This window comes from Vanellus vanellus (genome assembly GCF_965231255.1).
Source record: "Vanellus vanellus genome assembly, chromosome: 5".
Taxonomy (NCBI): Eukaryota; Metazoa; Chordata; class Aves; order Charadriiformes; family Charadriidae; genus Vanellus; species Vanellus vanellus.
In genome coordinates, this window is record NC_138910.1 from 78,259,510 (window position 1) to 78,285,411 (window position 25,902).

Here is a 25,902-nt window from a genome sequence, read left to right on the forward strand (position 1 = left end):
ACTTGAAAAATTGCACTACTTTTAAACTTTTGGTTTTATTTTTCTTTGCAAAGAATTCTTTTATATTCACATAAAGATTAAAAAAATCAATTCTTTGGTGTCTTTATTCCAAGCAATGTATTTAATGGTCCCTAGCTGCCGTAAGCATTCGTATTTCTGGGCAACATATGAACTGGGTCCACATGTTGATACAATTACACCATCTAAAATGTCATGTTACAGGCTGCGTAACGTGTCTGTATAATGTGTGTATGTATGTTGTGCTGTAACAACAACAAATCAGAGTTGTGCTGCCTTCCCCTCCTCTTTGCATTTCATTCCTGCTTACAGTTCTGCTACCGCCTCTGCTCAGTCTGCTGACAGTCGTCTGAGAGCTGGGCAAGTGACCTTGTGAAGTGAAAAGACTAAAACAAATTTGCTGTCGAGTGACTTCAGTAATGGCTTATTGCTTCTGAAATAAGTTAGGATCTCTGCCTGCTCTCCTCAGCCCCACCTAAGAGGACACAGAGGACAGGTACATGCTTGTAAATCACTGTGTGTGTTTATTATTTGGAAGAGAAAACTGACTGCCCTCCTCAGTCTGCTTTGCAGCGTATTATGTGCTCAGTTCTTAGTCTCGTTGACAGCTTTCCAGTTCCCTGAGCAGAAACCTCAACCCAGAAGTAAGGTTGGGAATGAGAACAGGCAGCTGGTCAGCTGTCCAGAGTGAAGATCAGCAGGGAGAAGGTGTCACAAGTTTCCTTCAGGGGCCCTGTTTCAGACTTGGTTTTACTGCAGTTTTTCCCTTTCAGTAATCTTTGTCCTGACTATCCTGACATTGGTAAGTAATGATTTTTGTCTTGGGCTGCTGTCCCTCTGCGGATGGGGAGCTGCATGATACCTCAATGTGGAGGGGCCTTTCTGCTGGCAGAGGAGTCCCAGTGAGCATGAAGGGAATGAGAAGATGTGGAAGAACCATTTCTCCTTTCTGAGGCTGGACATAAAAGCGTTTTCCGACACTGAGGAACAAAACCAGCAGGTGTGTGTTGGAGGGAGAAGGGAAGGGAAGAGGCTGTTGGCTGTGCAGGAAGCTCAAGCCAAGCTGCGGGATGTTTTCAGCTCTGTCACAGGACACGCGCCAGCAGCCACTGCTGCCTTCCTGAGCGCAGGAGGAGCAAGCGAGGGGCGGTGTGGGCAGGAGGGGCTGTGTTTCCAAGTGCTTGGTCATGAGAAGCTACATTCAAATGCTGACTGCCTGTGTGGGGCCAGGTCTGTGACCCTGTTACGGCTTTTCTGGTAGCTCCTTGAGAGCCGAGCACTGCACCAGCAGGTTTGTGTTTAGGCAAGGGGTGTCCCTGGCAGAGAGGTGCCAGGAGTACAGCCCCAAGGACAAAGAAATAGAGGTCGAGAGATGGTTTTGGTGGAGGGGATAAAATATGTAAGGAGCCCTTGTGTACAAAATGGTCCTGTGAAATGTGCTCTGCTCTGAGTACAACTAACCCAGCGGAGTCCCGGGGAGGAGGAAGCTTTTGGATATAGCAGCAGCCTGGGAAAGGAAAAGGGACTTGGCTAAGGAGTGGGGGGAAAAATAAAATTAAAAAAAGTCAGATGACACCTGCAAACTGGAAAAGCTTTGGGAGTCATGCTGCACACAACAGAAACTCATCACTGCTCCCCTCTCCCGTTGATTCCAGGCACACAGCCCACTTCCATCCTTCCCCTTCTGCTCCTCCCAAGGAAGGAAAAGAAGGAACATAAAGTCCAGAAAGTCAAATGAACTTCCTTGTTTCTGCTGTGAAAGAAGGATGTGGGAGCCTCTTGTCAGGAGCAGATCGGGAGGGCAGCTGGCATGGGGAGATGAGGGGTGGTGAGCTGGGGTTAGGGATGTCTCATCCCACTTCTAGTGAGAAGCTGGTCAAGTCTCCTGCACTTTATAAATGGGTTGGTTTGGTTTCCACCATGCGTTCTCACGTCTCCACCTTATGGGTCTGCGAAGCAGGAGCCTCAAGTGCCAGAAACAGCATCTTAGTCCAATCTCTTGTTTCTGCCTGGCTGTGCCTGGCGCAGAAAACCAGAGGAGGGGGCAGAGCCTCCCCACCAAGCCCTGTTCTTGAAGGAACCTTGCTAGGAGGTGCGTTCACCTGCTGTAAATTTTGCCTCATGTTTTATGGCTGTGCTTGGCCCTGGTGTGCAGCTGTAGGGCCACAGGGGATTTTGCTCTTTTCTGGGCAGGTCTGCTTCCTCCCCTTTGTGCTCAGAGGAGACGAAAATGCAGGTTAAAATAAAAGGATTCAAAACGCACCTATGCATTAATGCTTGTGAAGAAAAGGTGCTTTTAGTTCCTTCAGATGATGTAATTCTTGGAAAAGACACTGGGAAAAACTTGCTTCCTTTAGGAACATGCAAAAAGTACTCCGGGAAAAACTGAAAATGAACAGGACAAGATTGCTTTCTCCTTGCTTCCTCATCAGGTGAGCCCGAGCTGGAGGTGTGTGTTACCGGCGCTGTGCTGTGGCATGTCTTCCTGGTAGGCAGCCCCCATCCTGATCCCGGGACCTGCAGCTTCTCACGTGTGGGAGCTTTGCCGGGGTCCCACGGTGCAACTGTTACTGAGTTGATGCATGAAAAGGTGTTAATCATCAATTGCCAACCTGGGAACTGTTTCACCTTGCATGTGATGGTTTAAAATCATAGCAATGTGTTGCTGGTATTTTCCAAGGGACACTTGGATTCATTAGACTGTTGAGTGCAGCCCGCTCAGCCGTCCATCCCATGTTGCTGGAAATCACCCCTCTGCCAGTCAGTGATGCTGGGCAGGTAAATGGGGAGGATTTAACATATTCTAGGAGGCAGGACCCACAACTTCTATAGCTACAAGTACAGATGTTTTATAGAGAGATCTATCAGAGTGGAGAGCATTCCCAGTGCTCCGTGTGGGTGTTACACTCTTAATTGCTGTGGCATGCCAGGACCCGGCCACGGGCTTTGATGGTTTCCCTGTTAGTTTACTTGTACTGTCGGGGTCATTTATTTTCATCAGTTCTCTAGGAATTGCCTTTGCTGCTGCAATGCTGACCTCTCTGCTAAAGGAGAGCGATGCCACAGTGATGTGGGTTGGTTGCTGTGTGGCTGCCTCTGCCCAGGCGGGCTTGCAGCCCCCTCCTCCCCCCTGCCCCGAAACACAGGGCACAGCTGAAGGTTACAGCCGGTGCTGGGAATCGTGTGTGTTGGTCTTCATTTTGCAGAATGCTTCAAGACAAAAACATTTCCGTAAGGATTTATTGATGCACGAGAAAGAGATGTTAAAGAGTAACTTCTTTTTTAATGGATTATGTGTCAAGGATAACAAAATCAAAAAAATGTTAGCCATTAATACCTCTGTTAGTGTTATAAAACAAGGGCTGGTACTGCTCTTCCACACTACGTAGCCACAGCCTGAACGTGGCCATCGCTAAAATGTTGCTCGTTCTCCTGCCACCACGGCCATCCGTCATTAAACTAGGAAAACCCCACACCCCTCATTCATTTACAGTGCTGTATCGCAAGCCTAGAAGTCCCCTGGCACATCCCAGGTTGATCAACTTTCTCACGTGACACAGAGTGTGAAGTCCGCTTGTAAAAAGAAATAAATGATTTTACAATGGCTTTAAAAGAAACAAACAAACTGCCCCACCTCTCCCTGGAGCCAGGCACTTGTTTTCCCTCGGAGCTGCCCAGGGCTCGTTTTCAGCATCCTTGCCAAAGGATTTTTTTCCCTGCAAGGACGGTGGCCAAGGCTTCCCTACCGAGGCACGGCGCAGATCTTGTAGGGCTGTGGGCCCACCGCGATGCCCAGCCTGAACTGGAGGCTGAGCGTGGTGTTCGGGGGTGCCTGGAAGGTGAATTTCTGGAGCAGAGATGTGAAGAAGAGGAAGAGCTCGGAGCGGGCCAACACCTCACCCAGGCAGGCGCGCTTCCCTGTGGAGACAGTCACATATGGCACCCTCCAACTGGGCTGGCTGCCCAGCTGCTTTCACTGCCAAAAAAGCCCTTGCCTTCCCTTAGGACCGTGGTCCAGCTGTGTTACCCCCTTGCAGCCCAAACTGAGCTCCCCAGTAGTGGCATTGAGGTTTCAGCATGGGCTGCCCCCCAAATTGCATGGGTTTGTGAGAGCACATGTGTGTAACTGTACGTGCAGGCCTTGGATCCTTCCCTGGACCCCCCTTGGATCTGCTGTGCCAACAGACACAGTCTGGACGTGCCCATGCTGGGAGAGGTGGTTTGTTTGAGCTACACTAAGGAGAACTACTAGAGAAGGTGTGTGATGCTGGTGTGGGAAACAGGGGTGCTAAAACCAGTTCTCCCTGGGGAAGCTGTTGGCTGGGGTACCCTGTGGTGGCAACAGTGAAGCCCATAGTGACCTCAGCCATGTGGCAACAGGAGCACAGAGCGCTGCTCTTGTCTTGGTGAAGGTGTTTCTAGGGTCGCTGACGTTGTTATGGTTTTTTGTTCATCCTCATCTCTCTTCTGTGCATGTGAAGAGAGATGAGAAAGGGCTTGAAGCGTGGTTGCCGTGCTTTGGGGTGGCCACATGAGCACTGCTTGAGTGGCACCTTCCAGAGTGCAGCCAACCTCTACCCTTTCCATGGCTATTTTCCTGTGTCTCCACCATGCAGTTGGAAACCCCATCACAGCGCCTCAGCACAGAAGCACCAAAATCCAGCAAACCTTACCTATGGAAAATGGCATAAAAGACTCCCTTTTCCTGAACTGACCATCCTTCAGGAAATGCTCGGGGTTAAAAGCGTCGGGCGTTTCCCATTCATTCTTGTCAAACATCAGGAAGCTTAAATTTGTGAGCAAGATAGTGCCCTAAGAGGGGGAAAAGAAAAAAAAAAAATCGTGTTTTCTCTGCCACTGGCAGCAGGAGGAGCAATTTTATCTTCCAGTCTCCTCCCCATGAAGAACATCCACAGTCAAATTCTGCTGCAATTATTTGCCCAGTCCTCCTCCATAGGGCCAGTTTTTTCCTACTTCTTGTATGTTTGGAGGTGCAATGAGTATATACTCATGTTTTTCCCTCATCAGCATCATTTTTATTTGCTCTAATCTTGGGCCAAAGTTCCTGTAAAAGCTGTGAGTTGGGATCTGTGCTTTGATGGAGTGCACGGGGGCGTGTGTTGCCCTGCAGCGCTCTGCACCATTCCACGTGCTGGAGAACATTGTTTGGATGGCCAAAATACATGTTCACTAGGAGTGAACTCTGGACAGGGCAGAGACGCTGTGGCTCTGCCCCTCCTATCACAGAATTGTTGAGGTTGGAAGGGACCTTTAAGATCATGAAGTCCAACCATTAACCTGCCCTGACAAAACCACTTCTAAACCATGTCCCCAGGTACCACATCTACCCTGTTTTTAAACACCTCCAGGGATCGCGAATACACCACTGCCCTGGGCAGCCTATTCCAATGTTTGATAACCTTTTCAGTGAACATTTTTTTCCCAATATCCAATCTAAACCTCGTCTGATCTAACTTGAACCCATTTTCTCTCATCTTATCACTTGTCACCAGGGAGAAGAGGTCAGCCCCCACCTCTCTACAACCTCCTTTCAGGTACTTGTGGAGAGTGATAAGGTCTCCCCTCAGCCTCCTCCCGGCTAAACGACCCCAGTTCTGTCAGTCGTTCCTCCTAAGACTTGTCCTCCAGACCCCTCACCAGCTTTGTAGCCCTTCTCTGGACACACTCCAACACCTCAATGTCCTTCTTGTAGTGAGGGGCACAAAACTGAACACAGTACTTGAGGTGGGGCCTCACCAGTGCCGAGTAAAGGGGGATGATCACTGCCCACACTATTCCTGATACAGGCCAGGATGCTGTTGGCCTTCTTGGCCACCTGGGCACACGGCCAGCTCATACTCAGCTGGCTGTCCACCAACACCCCGAGGTCCTTTTCTGCCAAGCAGAAAGCTCGAGTCACTCCGCCCCAATCCTGTAGCACTGCATGGGGTTGGTGTGACCCAAGTGCAGGACCCGGCACTTGGCCTTGTTGAACCTCATACCATTGGCCTCGGCCCATCGGTCCAGCCTGTCCACATCCCTCTGCAGAGCCAACCCACCCTCAAGCAGATCAACACACCCGCATAGCTTAGTGTCATCTGCGAACTTACTGAGGGTGCACTCGATCCCCTCATCCAGATCATTGATAAAGATATTAAAGAGAACTGGCCCCAGCACTGAGCCCTGGCGGACACCACTTGTGACCAGACACCAACTGGATTTAACTCCATTCACCACCACTCTCTGGGCACGGCCATCCAGCCAGATTTTTACCCAGCGAAGAGTACACCTGTCTGCACAGGAGGGACCTTGCCTGGTGAATCGTGCCTGGGAAACTGGGATTCTCTTGCTAAAGTCTCAGCACTCAGGACTAGGGTTACCTTTGGTATGTGGAAGCCATCCAAGACCGTGTCCTTCACCGTCAGTCTTGGTGCATTGAAAGGGATGATGTTGCCTTTCCTCTGCACTTCATGGATGACAGCGTTGGTGTAGGGCATGTTGTCCCTGTCCTCCAGGGCTGGCTGCCGCACCTGCCCGATGACAGCGTCGATCTCGGCTTGCACGCGTGCTGGTGGGAAAGAGCAGGGATCAGCCAAGGTCCAAGAAAAAAAAACCTTGAAACAACATGGGGTGGTTGCTGTAAAGGTCCCCCAAGGACCGACCTGGGACACCTGCTACTGTTTGCACCTCTTTTCTGTGAGTGCAGGGAGATTCCCAATTTTTATCTCTCAAAAAAAAAAAAAAAAAAAAAGACTGTCTCACAAAGCTGTGAGGCCTAAAAGCAAGGAAAAGCACTCATCTTTTGCTAATTGTACCTTGAATTTCTGGATGTATGGCCATATACAGCAAAGCCCAGCGGATGGTTGTGGAAGTGGTCTCGGTCCCGGCGAACAGCAGGTCGAGCACACACGCCACAAGGTTTTCCTCCTGGAAGCTGCCGCTGCCGTTGTCCTTCACAAAAAGGTGCATTAGTGCCACACAAACAGTGAGGGCTGCCCTGACACCAGGCTAGACCAAGTCAATCCCAAGGATTTTGGCAGAAGCTGCTGGTCCCTTGCACCTCCATCCTCTTGATGGGTGCCCTGAACCTGATGTCCATCCTAAGCTCATAAATGGCCACAGAGGCAGCTCAGATGGAGAATTTGGGCTCCAAAAGGGAGGGAACTGGGGTTGTTTAGCCTGGAGAAAAGGAGGCTCAGGGGAGACCTTGTTGCTCTCTACAACTATCAGAAAGGAAGTTGCAGACAGGTGGGAGTCAACCTGTTCTGTCAAGTAACAGGTGATAGAACAAGAGGAAATGGCTTCAAGTTGCACCAAGGGAAGTGTAGATTGGATATTAGGAAGAATTTCTTTACTGAAAGGGTCCTCGGGCATTGGAATGCGTTACCCAGGGCAGTGGTGGAGTCCCCATCCTTGAAGGTATTTAAGGATCGTGTAGATATAGTGCTCAGGGACATGGTTTAGTGGTGGGCTTGGCAGTGTTAGGTTAACGATTGGACTAGATGATCTTACAGGTCTTTTTTAATCTAGGAGATTCTGTGATTTCTTGAGCCTCCTGATTTCTAAGCCCCACTGTGGAAGGATTTACTCTACGTTGCTGACCTTGGCTATCTCCTGCAGGTAGCTGTCAATGAAGTCCCGGCTCTCTGAGGGGTTCCAGTCCTCCTTGTGTTTGTCAATCTTCTCTTTCATGAAACTTTTCAACAACCTCCCGTTTTTAAAAATGGTTTGGTGGGATCCAGGGAGGAACTTTACTATAGACGGGAAAGAGTTGTACAGCTTTGGACACAAAAGGAGAAAGGTAAATTGAATAAAGGACTGAAAAAACCTTTCTGTTATCAAACCTTGAGGAGCCTGCGATGCCACGCTTACTAAGTTGCTGGAGCTGGTGGAAATAGCTCAGCTCCAGAAGACCAGTACAAAGGATTGGTATTACTATTACGGAGTGACTCATGCCGTACCCGGTCTTAGAGCAGGCAGGTGGCAGTCAGCGGGCAGGAAAGGTGATGTTGGGTGGGGGAGAGCAACATGAGCATTACACAGCTTGAAAATAAGGCAGAGAGAAATTATTGGCAAATCTACCCTGTGTAAAGGAATAGGGAATGACAACGAAGTTTGGTGATGAAAACGCTACGAGTTTCAAGGTTGACCCCCGAGAAGATGCTATGGCACTGCAAAACTGCACACCATCCATGTTGGTGGCAGGAGGCCTGTACCTGGGCCATGGTGGTCCCGTGGAGGCTAGCTGTCTCATCCATCAGCTTCAGCAATTTTTGGAACTCCTCATCTTGGTAGTCAAACCGGTTGCCAAAGACGACGGAGCAGATGATGTTTGAAACGGCATTATTGATTTTAAAGTGAGGGTTGAAAGGATTCCCTGGAGAAGGAAAAGGGAACGGTCAATTCTCTTCCAGCCTTCACAGAAAAGAGGAAAACGCAGTTGGCAGAAGTAAACTATTCAACAAATACTAGTAAAATGAGTGGCCCCTGGTGGGCACCCTTCCACATCATGGCTCTCCCGGAATGCCTCACCCCACCACGAGCTGGCCAAGCTTGGCTGGGCAGCCCTAGTGTGGAGCAAACATCTCACCCTCGGTCCCAGTTCAATGAGATTATGGAGATGTTTGTTTAGTTTGGAAAGCAGGGTCTGCATGAGAGTGGACATTGTTTGAATTTATTGGAAACATCGGTTCTTACGCACACACAGGTTTTTCCAGAGATCTCCAAGAGAGCAGCAAGTTGAAGGTGGGTTGTGAATACTACGTTGGGTGTTACCTAGCTGCATTCACCTGTCAGTTTGAGGGCAAAACACCTGTAAGAGGGAACTGGGATGGTGGCAAGGTGCTAGTATCGCTTGCAAGGTGAGGTATTTTTCAGCATGCAGTGAATCATGGGTGAAATGATAATGGCCCATACTGGTTCCTGCTTTCAGCACAGCTTATGAGGGCTGTGGCACTCACCCTGCTCGTCACCAAACGCATCCACGAGGTATCGGCACTCCTCCTGGATGCGTTCCTCCAGGCCCCTCTTCCCCAAGCCGAAGTTTCGGAGGGTGGTCAAGGTGAACCTTCTCTGCTGCTTCCACAAGTGCCCGTTGGAGGAGACCAGTCCTGGCAGAAACACACCACCATGACCCAAGGCAGATCCCTCCACCAAGGGGAAAAATCTCCAGAGCTCTGCCTTATCTCCAGCCATCTTGGACCTCAGCAGGGTCAATGCTTTGACCTTACAGCTGAGATACGTGTCCTGAGAGAGATAACTCACCCACGTTGCTGAAGAAGTCCTTGTCGATAGGCATGTCAGGGCGATCCAGGAAGTTTTCCCCTTGGTTTACAAGAGCTTCCTTAATCATCTGCAGCCCACTTACAAGCACAAACGTTGTGCTGCCCAGTCGCATGCTGAAGATGTCCCCGTATTTTTCAGTAAGCTGGGGGTTGGGGGGGCGGGGGTGTGGTGGAAATAAATAAAAGGGTTTCATTTGCAATTAATGTGTCTGTTGGGACAGGGACAGGCCTGTCAGGGGACCTGGGTGAAAATAAGGGAAGCTGAGAGCGGGAGAAGAGATGGGGTGTTTGCACAACTGCCTGCTTGTCCGCATGCAGTCTTTTTTGTTTCCTCTTTTCCCGAATCGCTGATCAGAAGTTGGTGTTAATTCACCATAAATCAAGTCAAACTCTCCAGGTTTGATTTTTTTCAGTCCTGTGTTTTTCCAGCTTTTGTTTCACTCCCTTCCCTTCCCAAATGCCCTTCCAGTCCCTGGTCAGACCTATGGGGCTTCTACAGCTGTGACTTCACCCGTGGTGTCATGCTGTACCCTTTGCCCAAAGGATCACTCCACACTTGTCCCCCTCCTTGTACCCGGGCAAACTTCATCCACATTGCTGCTGACTGAGAGCAAACCTCCTGCCTACCCTTAGGGTGAGCTCCTCTGAGTCCTCATGGGCCAGGGGGTTTGGGTTAACCCTCTCCCCGCGCTGCAAAGGTTGTGTAGTTGCAATCCCCTCCATCCCCTTCCCCGTGCCCACCACGCCTGTACCTTCTGCACCGCGAGGTGGGGATTGCTGAAGTTCATCAGGTGGATATGCCCCAGGAAGGGGAGGGAGAAGGGGCTGGGAGGGAAGTTCTTTGGCTTTCTGTTCTTCATGTAGTCGGCAATGAGCAGAAAGACGATGAGGAAGACGAGGATCGTCTGTAAGGAGACGCTGTCCCAGATGAAGCGCAGCATGGCTGGATGGTGAGGCTCTGCAGGGATGTGTCTCGTGGCAGATCAGGGCAAGTCAAGCTCACGGTGCACCACCGAAACCCCCAGGGACAGGGGGAGAGGGGCAACGTGCTGGCACAGCTGTGGGTGCAAACACAAGACAGCATGGAGTAGCTTTTGCTGACCTGCCCTGGAGGCTATGCTCTGATTCCTGCTTTCCCAGGTTTCAGCAAGGAACCATTTGATGAAACCCCTTCCTGATTAAGCTTGTGCATTTCCTCTGATCTCACTGAAAAAACAAAACAAAACAAAACACAAAACAAAACACCCCCAGTTCCCCCTTTCCCCTCCCACCTCCCACCACTGCTTTACAAAACCCAAGTGATCCGCATCCTTGGCTAAAGGATGAAAACCTTCCGGCAGCCTCGCCGTGCCGTTCCCAGGAGCCCCTGGCTCCGCGTGAGCCCTGCTCTCCCCTCCCCGTGGTGCCCTCACCGTGCCGCGTCCCAGCGTCAGCTTCTCGGTGTCGGGGAGGCTCCAGCCTCTCTGTGTGCCTCGCGCTTTCCTCGTTTGCAGAAGCTCGTTCAACAGTACAAAGAGTCCCGGACCCCGCCTCGGGTCAGCGGGGACATCCGAGATAAGGTTACATAAACCTGTCACAAACCATCTGACTCGTGGGTTGAGGTTTCAGTGCGTCAGAGAGACGCGGGCTGGAAGCAAACAGCCGCCTGCAGGATCTGCGGCGCTTTCTGAACGTTGTCATTTCCTGATCACCGCCAGACGAGCGCCGAGCAGAGCATCCCGCTCTGGCCACGGGGTTGGTCCTGCCTCCAACCCTCCAGCCATCCCTTCCCACCTTTGAGCCCGTAGCCCACGCCGAAGCCGTGCCCAACGCCTGACAAAGCTAAGGCGGGTGCTGAAAAGCCCGAGCAGATGCCCAGCTCTGCAGGCTGTGGCCCTTCGGTGGTAGCTGGTAACAACCTGTGACAAATTTTCCCATCTAAGAGTGGACATACGCCACATTTAATTTTGACCTATGCGTTGAGTTTTGTTGTGAAAGAAGCAGAGGCGTTCGCAGCAGCAGTTCGACACTGCCCCGTGCGGCTCCGCATGGCCGTTGGCGGTTGTCAGCTCCCACCTCATGCTCCAGGGCACAGTTTGGGTTCGTTTGCTCTCTTTTGGGGACATCAGTTGCAGCCGTTGGCATTGTCCAGTGCCAAAGACGAGGCACAGAGACGCAGCAGTGCTGCTGGAGCAATGCCATACACGTGAGAGTGAAGCTGCTGCATAACTGTCACACTTGAAAAACTTGAAAAAGTTAAATCACTGAACTTGAAAAAGTTAAATCACTGCTTTATTGTGGAACTTAAAGGGGAAAAAACTGTTCTCGAGGAGAATCTCTCTTTTTGTCTATGGCTTTTAAGCACACTTAAGCGTGAGCTTGTGGAGATGAACATGTTCACCTTCACTCGCATGAGATGTTTCACTCAAAAATTAAATAATAAATTAATCCCTCTTTCCTTTATGGTATGGGATCATGACATTTAAAAAGGGCGTGGAGGTGGTTCACAACTGACTAAAAAAAAAAACAACGAAGAAAAAGAAGGTGATTTTAATCATTTATTCTCTCCATGACTAGGGAAAGAAACACTAAAGTAACAGGGAAAGGCAAGTTTGAAATGGAAGAGAGTAGAGATCAACATTTGTTTGCTAAGCCAGTGCAAATAATACAGGCTGTAGCCGCATACCAGGGGTCAGTCCTACACCAGAGCGAATAAAAAAAATGGAGAGAAACCAGCGTTTAGTCCTGAGTGGCTTTAAAATCTTCAGAGGTGAAAAAAAGCCCACAGACCTTTCACGTTTTCTCTTTTAGAAAGCAAAAAAAAACCAAAACCAAAACACAAACAACGCGGGAGCTTATATTTGCGCAACATTAATTAAAAATGCAGTAGGATTAAAATGATCGGTTAGAAGGACGGCTCATTGAGAAAATCCCTGTGTGCCCGGCGTGGCAGGGATGTGATGTGCAAAGGACTCTCCCATGTGGCATAAATCCGCCACTGCACAGCGATTGCTTTGTAACGCAGCAAGGGCTGTTGTTGCTGGGGATGGAGGCTACAGACGGTGGAAATGAAACTTGATTTAATCCTGTTTTCCTGTTAACTGTTCAGTATCCTACAGGCGTGCACACAGAAAAGTCACTTATGAAAGGTGAGAATTAAAAAGAAAAAAAAAAAAAACAACTTTGCTGTGACTATATTCCAAACAAAAGCACGCAGGAAACAGCATTTCTAAGCATTAAGGTTTGGTCACATAAATGGAAAAATTCTCTACAAGTTTCATATTTAATTAACTCTTTTCCAAAGAGACACCGGTATGGGCAGGAGCAGTGTCTCCACCACAGGCAGTGCCGTGACCCTCACCCACCTCCTCGGCCCCACGCCATGGACATGCCCACCGTGCACGGCCACAGATCGTTGCCAGAAGTGGAAGGGAAGCAGGCGAGCTCATGACTTCCCACGACAAAGCCTCCGCGTCACCGTTTCATTCCTGGCGGCCAGCAGTGAGACGCCGCAGGCACGACCCTTCCGACACTCTCTGCTGCTCCACTTTCTGTTGGGCTTCAGCTAAACTACTCATGAGCAACCGCATGCTATTATTTTTTTTGCAGCTTTTCTCTTCTGTTGTGTTTTTTGGATAAACCTTTCCTACTCATACAATTGCAATACTGCATTTTTATAGGTATGGCATGGCTCCTCATGCTATCCCACTTGCGTTGGCCTCTGGTAGAACCTGCTTCTACCATCTCCTAACTAAAACTTTCATATAATGGTTTTAAACTAAAGATTTTGGAAGATTTAGACTAGGAAGAAATTTTTTTTTACAATGAGGGTGGTGAAACGTTGGCACAGGTTGTCCAGAGAGGTGGTAGACGGCCCATCCCTGAAAACATTTCAGGTCAGGTTGGACAGGGCACTGAGCAACCTCATCTAGCTGAAGATGGCCCTGCTTATTGGAGGGTGGTTGGACTAGGTGACCTTTAAAGGTCCCTTCCAACCCAAACTATTCTATGATTCTATACGTGTATGAGAGACTAATAAAATGCATGCTCCTGCTGCAAGGATCTCTGCTTCCATTGCAAAGCAACAACATGGTGGTGTGGGAAGCTCATACCAAACCAAGGCTGAGGCCACCTAAGCCTTGGAGCCAGCCACGGCCACCTGGAAGTCCAAACTGGCACTGAGGCATGAACCCAGAGCTTGTGCATACAAAGCCAGCTGCCGCCACTGACCAGGGAGACCTCAGAAAATACCCTCCACAGCCATTTAGAGTGCTTCAGCATTGGGATTTAGGGGTTGCTAAATGGTCTCTAGGTGCTGGACATATTCCCTGTGGAAAAGCCACCATGGACCTGACGGTGCCCATGGTTTTGCAGCTGGCAGACACCTTCCTGTGAGGTGTTAATGGTGGAAATTAAGTAATAAGGCTTCGAAATTCATGCACTTTGTCAAACTGATAGAGGGGAGGAGGCAGGAGATGAAGGGAAGAGCCCCAAGGGTTGTCCTTGTTGCAGTGTGCAGGATGTGGCCCTCCTGCCCTTTCCACTTCCACCTACAGTTGGTGGGTGCTAGATGCCCATGACCCAGCATTCTAGCCCCAAATCTACAGGGCGTATGGGAGTAGGGACACTTTCTGGCTTGCGGAGGGCTGAAGTCGAGGGGGGGGAGAGGAGGAGAGGGGCGGGCACGGTGTGGTCCTCCACCACCCTCAGTTGCGAGGCAGCGCGCAGATCTGGAAGGGCTTGGGGCAGCGCGTGAGGCTGAGCGTGAAGGCGAAGGTCAGCGTGGTGGCCACTGGCGCCCGGAAGGTGAACTTCTGCAGGAGGGTGGTGAAGAAGATGAAGAGCTCGGTCCTGGCGAGCTGCTCCCCAGGACAAGCCCGCTTGCCTGGAAAAGGAGCAAAAACAACCCCACCGAGTCCCGAGCGAGCTTCAACCACCTCTCAGGCTCCTCTCGCACACGCCGCATTGCACAGGCTGCGGGAGCTTTTCTTCCTCGAAAGGTTAGGTGGCAATGTTCACCCACACATTTTGCAGAAACCTTCCCCAGAAGTTTACTGCTGAGCAAACTGTTCGGATAGCCGAAGAGGGGAAACTCAGGAAAACAACCCCACCATTTACGCAGCTTGCGCAAGAGGAAAGAGCCTTCTTTTTTTTTCATCCTACAATAACAAATTGATTTCCCTCCTGCTCCCAGCAGTCAGCATTAACTGTTACTGGGATTTTCACCGTGGGGATGGGCTGAAAGCTGGACAAGGAGCAGTACCCCCTACTCTGGAGGGGGTGTCTTGGCTGGGGGGGGGAAAGCATTGCGAAAAGAAAAACCATCTCCCCATCCATCATTCTACCTGCAGAGAAGGGCAGAAAAGCCTCCCGCCTCCTGTACTGGCCGTTTTCCAGGAAATGTTCAGGATTAAAGGTGTCTGGAGTCTCCCACACGTTTTTGTCAAACATTATCGAAGTCAGGCTGGTCATCAGGGTGGTGCCCTGCAAGAGGTGGAGAAAACGGGTGATTATGTGATGGAGAAGAGCTGAAGTGTTGTCAGACTAATTTATTATTAGCTCTATTCCACACACAACGTAAAGTACATTTTTTTTTTTTAAGGGCAAAATATTTTTTTCCTAAGCTATGTAATGAAATGAAGGTGAAAACCTACAGGATTGTTCACTTCTGTGCTCCTCTATATATCACCATAGTGTTGATCCGTACCTTGTGCTGCTGTCACTGGTGATGTGAATATAAACCGTCTTTAAATTGATAACGTTGTGTTCCCATAGGAATTTGAAGCAATATAACCAAATAATTTTCAATCCGTCTACTTTATTGTGCTTTTTTTTATAAAACCTGATCTGGCTTATCTCCACATCCTCCATCAGAAAAAGGAAAATATTTTAATCAGTGTGGAGCAAACTACCCAGGTTTTTTTATTTTTAATTTTCCCTAATCATATACATGGAAGAGACTAGGTATATCTAAATCTCATATTTGCTTTCAGAATGCTAGGACAGCGTGTACGCATCAGTACCTATTACCTGTTTTTTTTTTTTTTGTTTGTTTGTTTGTTTTTTTTTTTTTTTTTTTTTTTTTTAATCAAGTGCTACTTTTAATAGATGAGTTTTAACACCCAAACTGTTTGCTTTCCTGCGTTTCTTGGCCTTCTATTCCCATAATGCCTGAAGGACGTCTTGTATAAAATTTAAGGGATAAACCTTGTGAAACTGAAAATTATGACCAACACTGTAGGATTTCACAATTCTCCTCCATAAGAAGGTGAGACCCATAAGAGCCCTACAGCATCCATCAGGAAGGCTTGTATTTCCTACAGAACTGTGATACATCCATAAGGCCCTGCTGGTTGGTTCCCCTGCAGGTGAGATTTGGGACTTTGCCCCACCAGAGTAAGGTCTTCATGGCCAATGGGAGGGCTGGTGGTCTCCACATACTTTGGGCAGGTGGAAGCCTGCCAGGGTGGTGTCACTGGTGGACATCCTGGGCACTCCCAGTGGCACGACGTTGCCCATCCGCAGGACCTCACTCAGCACCGCGCTGGTATATGGCATGTTCTCCTTGTCAGCCATGGTGGGCTGGCGGGACTGGCCGATCACCGTGTCGATTTCGAGCTGCACTTTCTCTATGGAAAGCCAAAAAAAAAAATAAAAATCAAAAAAATCAAAGCCTGTGCTCAGGAGGTTCCCAATAAGAAACTTGTGGCATAGGCATATCCAATACATGGCAAAGATGGAAATAGCTCCATTTTCTGAGTTTCACTTATCTGGTTTCGGGCTAAACAAAGGACTCATCAGTGGCCCCACCTTGAATGTGGGGGTACATGGCCATGTAGAGCAGTGCCCAGCGGATGGCGGTTGCCGTCGTCTCAGTCCCAGTTAAGAAGAGGTCCAGGGTGGAGCACAGGAGGTTTTCCTCATGGAAATATGAGCCGGTGTCACCCTTAAGCTTGGGGAAAAGCACGGCAATGAAAACTCTTATTAGGCAGGTGATGCTTTCAAGAACCCAATCTAAAACCTTACATAAATCAAGTCCTGCTGCCATTTTATTATCCATCATCCCCGGACTTGGAAATTTCTACCCCTCACTTTCATTGAATTTCAGGCCCTGCGGACTGCTTTGAAAGACACCCTATTTGCTGTAGAGTGACTTCTGAAAGCAGGGAGCGTTTTCAAATGTGAAGTTTCACAATGGCAAACACAGGCCTGCGAGCTCTCATAGAAACGCAAACACGTTCCCTGAGAGTCATCCTACACCGCGTGACAGAATGAAAAATGGAAGGAGACAAAGTGTAAATACTTTCAAATGTAAAAAAAAATTAATAAATAAAAAAAAAAAATATATAAAAATCTGTGTGTTTTCAAAGTGATCAGGCTCCTGCTGTTGCTAAGATGTTTGACGTGGAAGAGGTAGGGAGGAGAAGGCAACGTGTGAGGCACGGGCTCCCATGACAAAACAGCTTTGAGTCCCGTCTGCTAATTTCTTGGGTTATGCTTTAGGTATTTCTCTCTTACTTTTGGTATTTCCTGCAGGTAACAGGCAATATAATCTCCTGCCTCGGACTGGTCCAAATCCTCCTTGTGCTTTGCGATCACTCCCTTCACAAAATATCGAAGTTTCTCCTGGTGCCTGAAGATTTTCCTAAAGGGTCCCGGTAGCCATCTCATGACCAAAGGAAAAGCATTATACAGCTGGTGAGAAATCAAACAGAGCAAAAGAGCATTTCTTGAGTTGAAAAAAAAGCAGGTTTCAGAGTTCAGGTGACAGTACAGTTTATTAGCTCTGCTTGCTACCAGGAAAAAAATCAGTTTTGCTGCAAAGGTCAATTTAGTTACACAGAAGTAAACAAGTACAAACAAGATAAGAATTGGCCAGATGTTTTCTGCTTATAAATTTCACTGATATCAGGTGGCCAAAGCTGTCACCTAATGTAAGATGGCCACCAGAGTCATAAATCAGTGTGGAGGCAGGGGAGCCCCTTAGTGCTGGGATCCGTGGAGGGGACAGAGGTCAGAGCTGGTCCATGGTGTGCAGCCATGTGCAGTCTGTCCCCAAATCTACCTACTTGGGTCATAAACCTGGACTCTCAGATAGTTTTGTCCTAAATAAGCTATTTGAGAAACCTGTTGGGAAAGGGGTAAGGGAAAAGAAGGGAATTTTCACTGAGAGTGCTACTAATTGACTCTTCTTTTTGTAGAAGCATATATATTTTTAAGGTTTTTCCACTGCTCTTCAGTTATGTCAGGCACAAGATTTGTTTTACCATCCTGCAGTGTTTTTTCTCCACGACCCTCAATGATTTCAACTTGCATCCTTGCTTTCCTGAAGGATTTTGTGCATAAACCCAGTCTAATGTAAAACAATACTCCTGGTCATTTCCCTTATAACAAGACTCTTTTTCTACAGGGAAAAGCAGATTACATCAGTGCCTTAGAAACTCCAGTTTCTGAGCTCTTACATGCAGCTGAAGCTAGAAAATCGTCTGGCCGGCTTTACCTGGCCCCAGAAACTTCCGATGAGCAGCAGCATTTCAGCCAGTGAGTGCAGTAATTCCTGGAAACAGTTGTCATGGTAGTCAAAGCGGTTCCCAAAAGTTATGGAACAGATGATGTTTGAAACAGCGCTATTAATTTTGTAATGAGGGTCAAACGGTTGTCCTGGAGGAAGCAAAATTAAAGAAGACAACTGACTTTCCCCCCTCCCCCCCCTTTAAAGTCTCAGTCAAAACCACATTCTCTACCAGATCAACAGTTACGAAGTTGGGGTGAGACCTCATGTACTTTTCAGCCATGGTGATGCTAAAGCTTCATCCCGTGTCCTGGGGGCCTCACTACCCCCATCACCTCCAGCATCCCATTGGAGGTTGGACATTGTGCGCCACGACATCCTTTCTCTGAGGACATCCCCTCCCATCTCCAGCTCAGGCTACTGGCATACACCAGCGTTGTTAGCTCAGAGCTGCCGAAGCAGGATTTGAACTGTTTTCCAGGGAAAACAACCAGTGGGTTGCCACGCTATGGCTGCCGGGTTTGCATGCTCCAACATGTTTTTGGTGCCAATTTTAAACGCCGAGAGGGGGTCCCTCAAAGCTTAGCCTGGGGCAGGGAGCCCCGGACTAACCACGCTGCAGAAAGGCCATTGCGCTGGCCTTTGACTGTCCACAACAAAGAAATCAAGTGGGATGGGAGAGAGGGGAGAGGGCGAGGATTGCAAGTCTTCGCAGCTGCCTATAAAACCCAGCGATAGCTCATATGGGCCATGGACGTGATGCACATAGCTCCTAAAATCTCCAAGTGTAGCGCGACGTTCGTCACATCTGCCTTCCTTGGAGGTCTCTGCTCGATAGTTCTCCCATCTCCTAGGACACATTTAGGCAGCCTGGAGAGCTGCTTGCCATGACATGGGAGACGAATACCAGTGACTTAATCCAGTCCAGCCCTGAGCTGCTGTCTCTACGCTGGGGAGCATCGCTATGAAACGCGGTGCACTCCGCACGGGGCTGCTGATCTCTCCACTCTTCAAGAAAGTAATTAAACCGGGCTGGTGCTCAGATATTAGAGTGATGGACATGATCACTGTTTGTCATTACTAATGGGAAGAAAGGCCCAAACCAGCAGCTTAATTAGTTTATTGATTAGGACTATAAAGAGCTATAATCAATTGGCAACATTAAGTATTTGGCCTGTTCAGTGCAACAGCAATTAAAATGGAGCAAGTTCAGTATATAATTTCACAATTCCTATTTAGATCTTTCTTGTTTACTATATATAGCTCCATAGAATTAGCTAAACCCCATCTGCTTCTATTTAAAGCTGAAGTGCAACATCACCCATGTACCAACATACAAATTATTCTTACTAATATCCCTCTGGCAGTTCTTAAAAGCCGGACTATAAAAGAGCAAGGCACACGCTTCATCTGTGCATGATACAAAAGGAAAGCCTGACTAAACAAGTTCTAAAATACTTTGCGAAACCAAGGACAAGCAGAGGTTAACTAAGCCTTTGAGCATACGTCCCTGATAGCGGGAGGGCTGCATTTATTCCTTCGCAGAATACAGGAGAGACTTTCTTAGCTACAGAAACACGTGCGTTTTAACAGACACCTAGTATGTATTTGCTTAATATTAATGAGGAAGAACTAAAATAGTAGGCTTGAGGACTGAACGAAGTGCTAAAAGGTGGAGTCGGGAAGTGTAAAATAGAGATTAGGGCTAATGAAGCAACGTTTTGCATGTTAGGAGCTGCGTCGGAGTAAGTTTTACTTCTCATCGTTCATTTAGCTGGAAGCTTTGGGCACGGTGCTGTACCTTAACTGCCCACCTTTCTCCTCCTCGATCGTCTCCAGAAGGTACCGGCTCTCCTCTTGCACTTTTTCTTCAAAACTCCGAGCAATGCTTTTCAGTGTTGCCAAAGCAAACTTTCTCTGCTGCCTCCATATTTGCCCATTTGATGATATGAGCCCTGTAAGTGGAAAAACAGGTGAACAAACCTCCCTCTGGGTCACATATGAGCGACTGGATTCAGAAACGGGCATTTGTCTTGAACAAAAACCCCAAACCGAAGCAAACAAACACTGTAGACATTGAAAAACTGTAGCTTTGCCTGGGAATTAAAATTCAAGAATAATTGGCTTATGCTAAAGATCTAGCTTTATGGATTTGCTTTAATCTGCTACTTTGTCACTTTGCGTGGGAAAAAAAGGTGTAAGCCAAAATACTATAAGTATTATCACGCTGTTGGCAGAGCTGCAGGCAGGAGCACCATACCCCATCTCTGGAGCTATGTGCATCCACAGGAGAAAAAGTAAAGAAGAAATTAAAACCAAGGGGAAAACTCTTCAAGCGTATCGATCACTGGGCAGCTTGTGTTTATTTCTTCTCTTTCATCAAGACCTGACTTTGACGCCATCATCATCCCAAAATCCCAGAGAGATTAAAATGTACACCTGTGAGATTATTAGACTGAATTCTGTTCTTGCCTTCCTCTCTGCAAGCTTTTATGGGTGCAGTTTCCAAGGGCTGAATTCAGCCTGTTTCTTTCACTCTAATTGTTATATCATTGCAAATAGTTGAAAAAATTGTACCAAAATCTTAGTAGCTGTGCTTACCAAAGCCTCTAAATATTTCTTGGAGAAGTGGAATATTTGGCCGATCTGTAAATATTTCAGCCTTGTGGACAAGAGCTTCTCTCACCATTTGGTACCCGTTGACTACCACAAAAGTCAGACTTCCAAACTGCACGCTGAAGATGTTCCCGTACCGACCAGTAAGCTGAAAGAGAGTTCATCGCCCTCTGAGAGCAAGAAGGTAAAGATTTTCAAAACTCACCCAGACAAGACCTTGAGAAATGGCATATAGCTTTGAATTTAGTCCTGCTTGGAGCAAGGGAACTTGAGAAAAAACCAAACCCAAGTCTGCAGGTCCCATCCAACCTAAACTATTCCATGAAGGCTGGAGATGGCATAAAAAATGCTAGAGAGGTATGGCGTGGGAGAGACTGTTTGCTTGTATTTCTCAGTGGGTATGACCTGGGTTTCACTAGGGGGTTGCATCTGTTTAACTTGTAACCAGGACATTACTTGCTGTGTAACTGATGAGCATCTGCTCCATCTCATTTTGTTACACGAAGGGTACAAGACCTGAAGACACCCCCTGGGTCACCATGCCCAGGCTCTTGCCACTGAGGGCAGAGCACAGCAAATAATCCTTTTCATCAACTTTGTGTCTAAAGTAGTGTGGTTTCTTTCTCCAGCTATCCCATTTAGAAAGCGACTCCAACTGCTGATTGGCTAGAAGTCTAGTTCTAATTTTAAGCCTGAATGCTTTTATGCCTAAATTATAGCCATTTTCCTTACATGGACTTTGCTGGCATTATTGTCTCCTGTACAGCATTCAACTCACTGATGTATAAGCGCAAAGGGCGATCATATCATCTCTCAGTCCCCGCTCTGCCAAGGAGCTCAGGCCATCCTCTTAGTATGAGTCTACATGATAGGACACACGTGATCACCCTCAACTGCCGCGGTGACTCAAAAAAACAGTTTAGAGCCAAATGGGTGTCTCAGTCATTGTGTGCATGTAAAAGAATGCCACTGATTTTATTAATAATGACTGTGTGTATTGAGCGTGCTGCCTCAGCCTTCCCCTAGGGTTACCCTACAGGACTCCCACGCTTGTGGCCTGTGAAAACCCAGAGTAGATAGGCTGGCGTCAGCCTGCTAAGTAAAAGCAAGGGATAAACAGTAACCCGAAAGGATATTTGCAACTAGAAGGTCAGAGTTACTTTTTCAGAGAAGCATACTCAACATGTATATCTCTCTTTTGTTGGCTTTAGTGGGAGTCAAAGCTCTGGAGACCTTTCCAGAGCAATCACTGCCTCTTTCTGTGACACAGAAGAAGCCACAGGGGTGGTTAACGCAGGGTCTTAGATGTTTCCTTCAGATGTAATGGGGCAAGTCATTGGCCTCTGAGCAAAGACAATGACAACAATTTCCAGAGGTGATGTTCACAGTCCAAACAGTTCATTTCTCACACAGCACTTGCCATCCCTCCCCCAGCCTTGCCCAGCCCGGCCCAGCCCCTCCAAACACTTCCTGGGCTCCAGCAGAAAGTGGTTATGGTCAATGGGAAGAAAGAGGAGGAACATGTAGGTCTTCCACCATTAGAGGTTTCTTTCCCATTGGACCTTCCTACTCCCATGGAAGAGGAGGTGATAATAAGAGAGAAAAACAGAAGGGCCATCTCTCATACATGGTTATTATATAGGTAGTTCTTCAGATGCTGCCCTTGCTTCACAGGTTTGGTGACAAAAGTCACTGAAGAGGTAAAATATTGTTAATATGAGAAATGTCCATGGAGCTCTTACCTTTTGCAGTTCAAGATGGAGGGGCTGCTTCAGGTCCACATAGGTTCCCACGACAGGAAAGAGCTGTGGCCCTGGAGGGAAATTCCTGGGACGTCTCTTTTTTGCGAGGTCAATAATCAAAAGAAATGTGACCAGAACCACCAAGAGTGTCCGCCCATTCATCTTTTCCAAGAGAGAAACCAAATCAGGCCAAAACTGAAGCTCCATCTTGGCTGATGAACTCACAGATTTTCATCCCAGGAAGGTACTTGATGTTGGTGTTACATCTGCTGAAACAGGAGTAAGAAAGGACTGGAAAAAAACCCAAAACAAGCTAATATGCTGATAGCTCACGGGGGACAGGACTTGCTATGGGTGAGCTGCTTTCTCAGGTACAGCTAGTGCCAGACCACCTGCTGAATAACTAAGTTTAACCACCGGGATCTCCAAAAACAACCCTGAAACCTCAAACCTTTGGCCAAAGAAAAGCAATCTTGCAATCCATTAGCTTTGCGTCTCTGTGAACTCCCTAATTTTCTGTCGTGGTTTGGCCTCAGCCAGCAGCAAAGAACTACACAGCCACTCGCTCGACTCCGACAGCCATGGGAAAAATCGGCAGAAAAAGGCGAAACTCGTGGGTTGAAATAGTGCAATTTAACAGAACAGCCAAAGGGAAGAAGAAAGAAAAACGATAACAGCGATAAAGGAGTATAAGAACGCGATTACAGTACCACCAAGCAGCGCAGCGACCGGACCGGCAGCCCGTCCCCGACTGGCGACTGCCCCCCCCCCCACCGGCTAGCTCCTCTTAAAGCTGGGCAGGGGTCACGTGGGACGGATACCTGCCTCCCCTGCAGCTCCTTGGTGAAATTAACCCCATCCTCGCTGGAACCAGGACATTATGGCCCCACAACGGACTGTCGTGGTTTGGCCTCAGCCAGCAACAAAGAACCACGCAGCCACTCGCTCGACTCCCACAGCCGTGGGAAAAAGCGGCAGAAAAAGGCAAAACTCGTGGGTTGAAAGAGTGTAATTTAACAGAACAGCCAAAGGAGAGAAGAACGCGATTACGGTCCCGCCGCGCAGCGACCGGACCCGCACCGCCGCAGCCCACCCCCAAGTGGCGACTGGCCTCCTCGCCCCGGCTAGCGCCTCTTATAGCCCGGGCGTGGGTCACGTGGGATGGAATACCTGCCTCCCCTGCCGGCTCTTTGGGGAAATTAACCCCATCCTCGCTGGAACCAGGACATTTTCTTACGGAAGAATATTCCTCCCTTCTGCCCTTACCAAGGAGCATCTTTATACAGACCCCTAGCTGGGATTATAAGCATTACAAACATTCGAGGTTAGGTGAAAGCAGCTTACTTGGCTAATTACATATGGTGGGCGTTGCATAATTTAAAAAACGTTAAGGCATCCGAGGTGATGGACACCATACAAGTCATTAAGGGGCTGATCCTGTTAAGTGCTAAGCACCGTCTGCAAAGGGCTGGATGCCTTCAGTGCCCACCAAAGCCTGCCCGGCTTTGCCAGAGCCATCAGGTGAAGTTCAGGCAAGGGAAGCGCTGCGACTGCCCGGCCACTTAAGTGAGGGTTAAAGGAGCTTAATTTTGAGAGCGAGAACGTAGGCTCACACGCTTGCCAGCTAACGGAGACATTGGAACTTATGCATTTAAATCTCCTGGGTTTTCCGAAAATCTCCTTTGAATAAAGCCTCATGCTGTCCCGGTGAAAGGCTGCAGTGGACTGACAGTGCCCTCTGTGACCATGGATCAACCTCGCATTTCTTGCCAATATCTTGGCTACAACTTTTTCCCAGCTTTTTTTTTTTTTTTTTTTTTAAGGGATTTACTTTGCAAACAATCTGAATTTATATTAAAGAAAAACTGCCAATAATGATTTTTCAGATTATTTATTGAAGTTATGGTGGGAAGTTCAGAAGAATGGTAACTTTTAATTGTCTTCAACATTTTTCAGAAAGCTTTAATTTTTCAGGAAAAAAATTTTCACAGGAAATAATAATTGGGAAAACATTTTGGTATTCTCTAGTCGTTCACCACTTCTAAAGGCTTTGCTGTCCGTGTCTTTCATTACCTTGGTGACTGCATTGCCAGCAGGAGCACACACAGGCTGTATGACAGACCTGCACCTTAGTTATTGCAGGAGTCCTTCTTAAGGACTTAACACCTTTCTGCAACCCAACACTTACTTGGTTTGAAATATGATTTACAGGTTTCTGGATGTTGTTAGGCACCAAATGGGGAGCAGTAATGGGAGAAACATCTCACATCACTGGTCTATAAAGGATATTTTACATGTCACCATAGCACAGCTGTGAGCAGCAGTGGTTGGACGTGCTTTGCTTGTCCCCATGCTGGTGCACCGGTGATGCTCCTGTACCCATCAATGCACCAATTCCACCCTTCCCGGTATGGCAAGCCAAGCCTCGCTTACCAGAGGCTAAATCAGGATAGCGGGCTCGTGCTCTTCATCCTGGCATCGGGGAGATGACTCGGTTGGTGGAGGTGTCAGCCTACAGCATGCTCAAAGGGACTGTGATGATAAGGCGTCAACTTCTGCTAGCCCAGTTTCACTCCTCTGTTCTTCGCTATGCCATATGATTTGTCAGCATGCACACAGAGTGCAGATCCCTCTACCACTTGTGGCTGCTGTGAATCGGGCTACGTGCAAAGCCAAGGTGTTAATGTGTTCTTCTGGGTGGTGTTGTGGGGGTGGATGCATCGTGGTTGACAGGAGAAATGTTATTTTTAGCAGGAGAAGCACATTTTGCATGTACTCACATGTGTCTTGTCAGTCAGAAACCTCAAGCCTATTACTCTGCCTTGAAGCTTCACATGTCCAAACGCATCTCTTCACAAAGTCCTTAACACGCCAGATTTACTAAAAATTAGGGAAGAGCATTCCAGTATTACCAGGGCTCTCGTAACCTCGGTAGACAATAACACCAGCATGTTACCGAACTGTATTGCGATGATGCTATTTTGGGTCCCAGGCTTTAATCAAATCAGTTCCCAGCACGTGGTGATGCGCAAATCCCCAAAGCACTGAGGAAGTCATATCGCTGCGGCGCATGGGCAGTACAACTGTTGGACAATTCCTATTTTTGCAGTCTCGACAAGTCCCTTAACTGTAAGATCCTGGTCTCCTGGAAAACAAACCTGTGCCTCAAGCCAGCACCACAAACACAGGAACATCGGCATTCTGTGGTCCAAATAGCCAAAATGTGAATTAAAATGAAATTAGGATGTACACCCACACGTCTAATAGGGACTGGGATGTAACCCCACCTCCCCCAATTCCTCCTTGAATACCTCTTCTGACCACAGTGCACAACTTTTTCATCACCTCACCTGAGTGCGCGGATACTGGGTAGATAAATTGTGCCATATTGCATGGACACACACACATCACTGCTTGAATATTAAGGCATCTTGAACAGCCAACAGACAGAAATTGGCCCATATGCTTTGTACCTTCTTCCCTGGCTAGATGTCTAACTGTGTGCAGAAGGTTTTGAAACACAAAGAGAAACATTCTGTTAAAAACGCAATTACCATTTGTTTTTCAAGATATAGTATCCCATTATTTTTTCCAGAGAAGTGAAATTCAATAAGGTTACAACAGAATGTAGCCCAACAGTTACCGTGCTTTCAGAGCATTATTTAAGCTACAGAATTTCTTAATGATTAGAAACATATGTAGGAAAAATCACATGCAAAATGAGAATGACTGGAGACAATTTTCCCCCAAA

The 25,902-nt window shown here is 47.9% G+C and overlaps 2 protein-coding genes across 2 annotated transcripts; both read right to left on the reverse strand.

Annotated features, from left to right (window-relative positions):
• Positions 1 to 3,287: 3,287 nt before the first annotated feature.
• On the reverse strand, positions 3,288 to 10,755 carry LOC309672391 (cytochrome P450 2J2-like). The gene is made up of 10 exons (XM_082483896.1): positions 10,715 to 10,755; positions 10,055 to 10,360; positions 9,283 to 9,445; positions 8,979 to 9,128; positions 8,235 to 8,395; positions 7,621 to 7,797; positions 6,834 to 6,969; positions 6,399 to 6,586; positions 4,692 to 4,830; positions 3,288 to 3,936 (listed from the first exon to the last, which is right to left on the reverse strand). The coding sequence occupies exons 2-10, from the start codon at positions 10,241 to 10,243 to the stop codon at positions 3,761 to 3,763; spliced, it is 1,479 nt and encodes a 492-aa protein (XP_082340022.1). The 5' UTR covers positions 10,244 to 10,360; positions 10,715 to 10,755; the 3' UTR covers positions 3,288 to 3,760.
• Positions 10,756 to 13,987: 3,232 nt separating this feature from the next.
• Positions 13,988 to 22,358, reverse strand: LOC309672547 (cytochrome P450 2J2-like; the record flags this gene model as incomplete). The annotated part of the gene is made up of 9 exons (XM_082484075.1): positions 13,988 to 14,166; positions 14,627 to 14,765; positions 15,723 to 15,910; positions 16,092 to 16,233; positions 16,800 to 16,976; positions 17,782 to 17,942; positions 19,608 to 19,748; positions 20,395 to 20,557; positions 22,152 to 22,358. 9 exons carry the CDS (start codon positions 22,356 to 22,358, stop codon positions 13,988 to 13,990), a joined length of 1,497 nt encoding a protein of 498 aa, XP_082340201.1.
• Between the last annotated feature and the right edge of the window lie 3,544 nt (positions 22,359 to 25,902).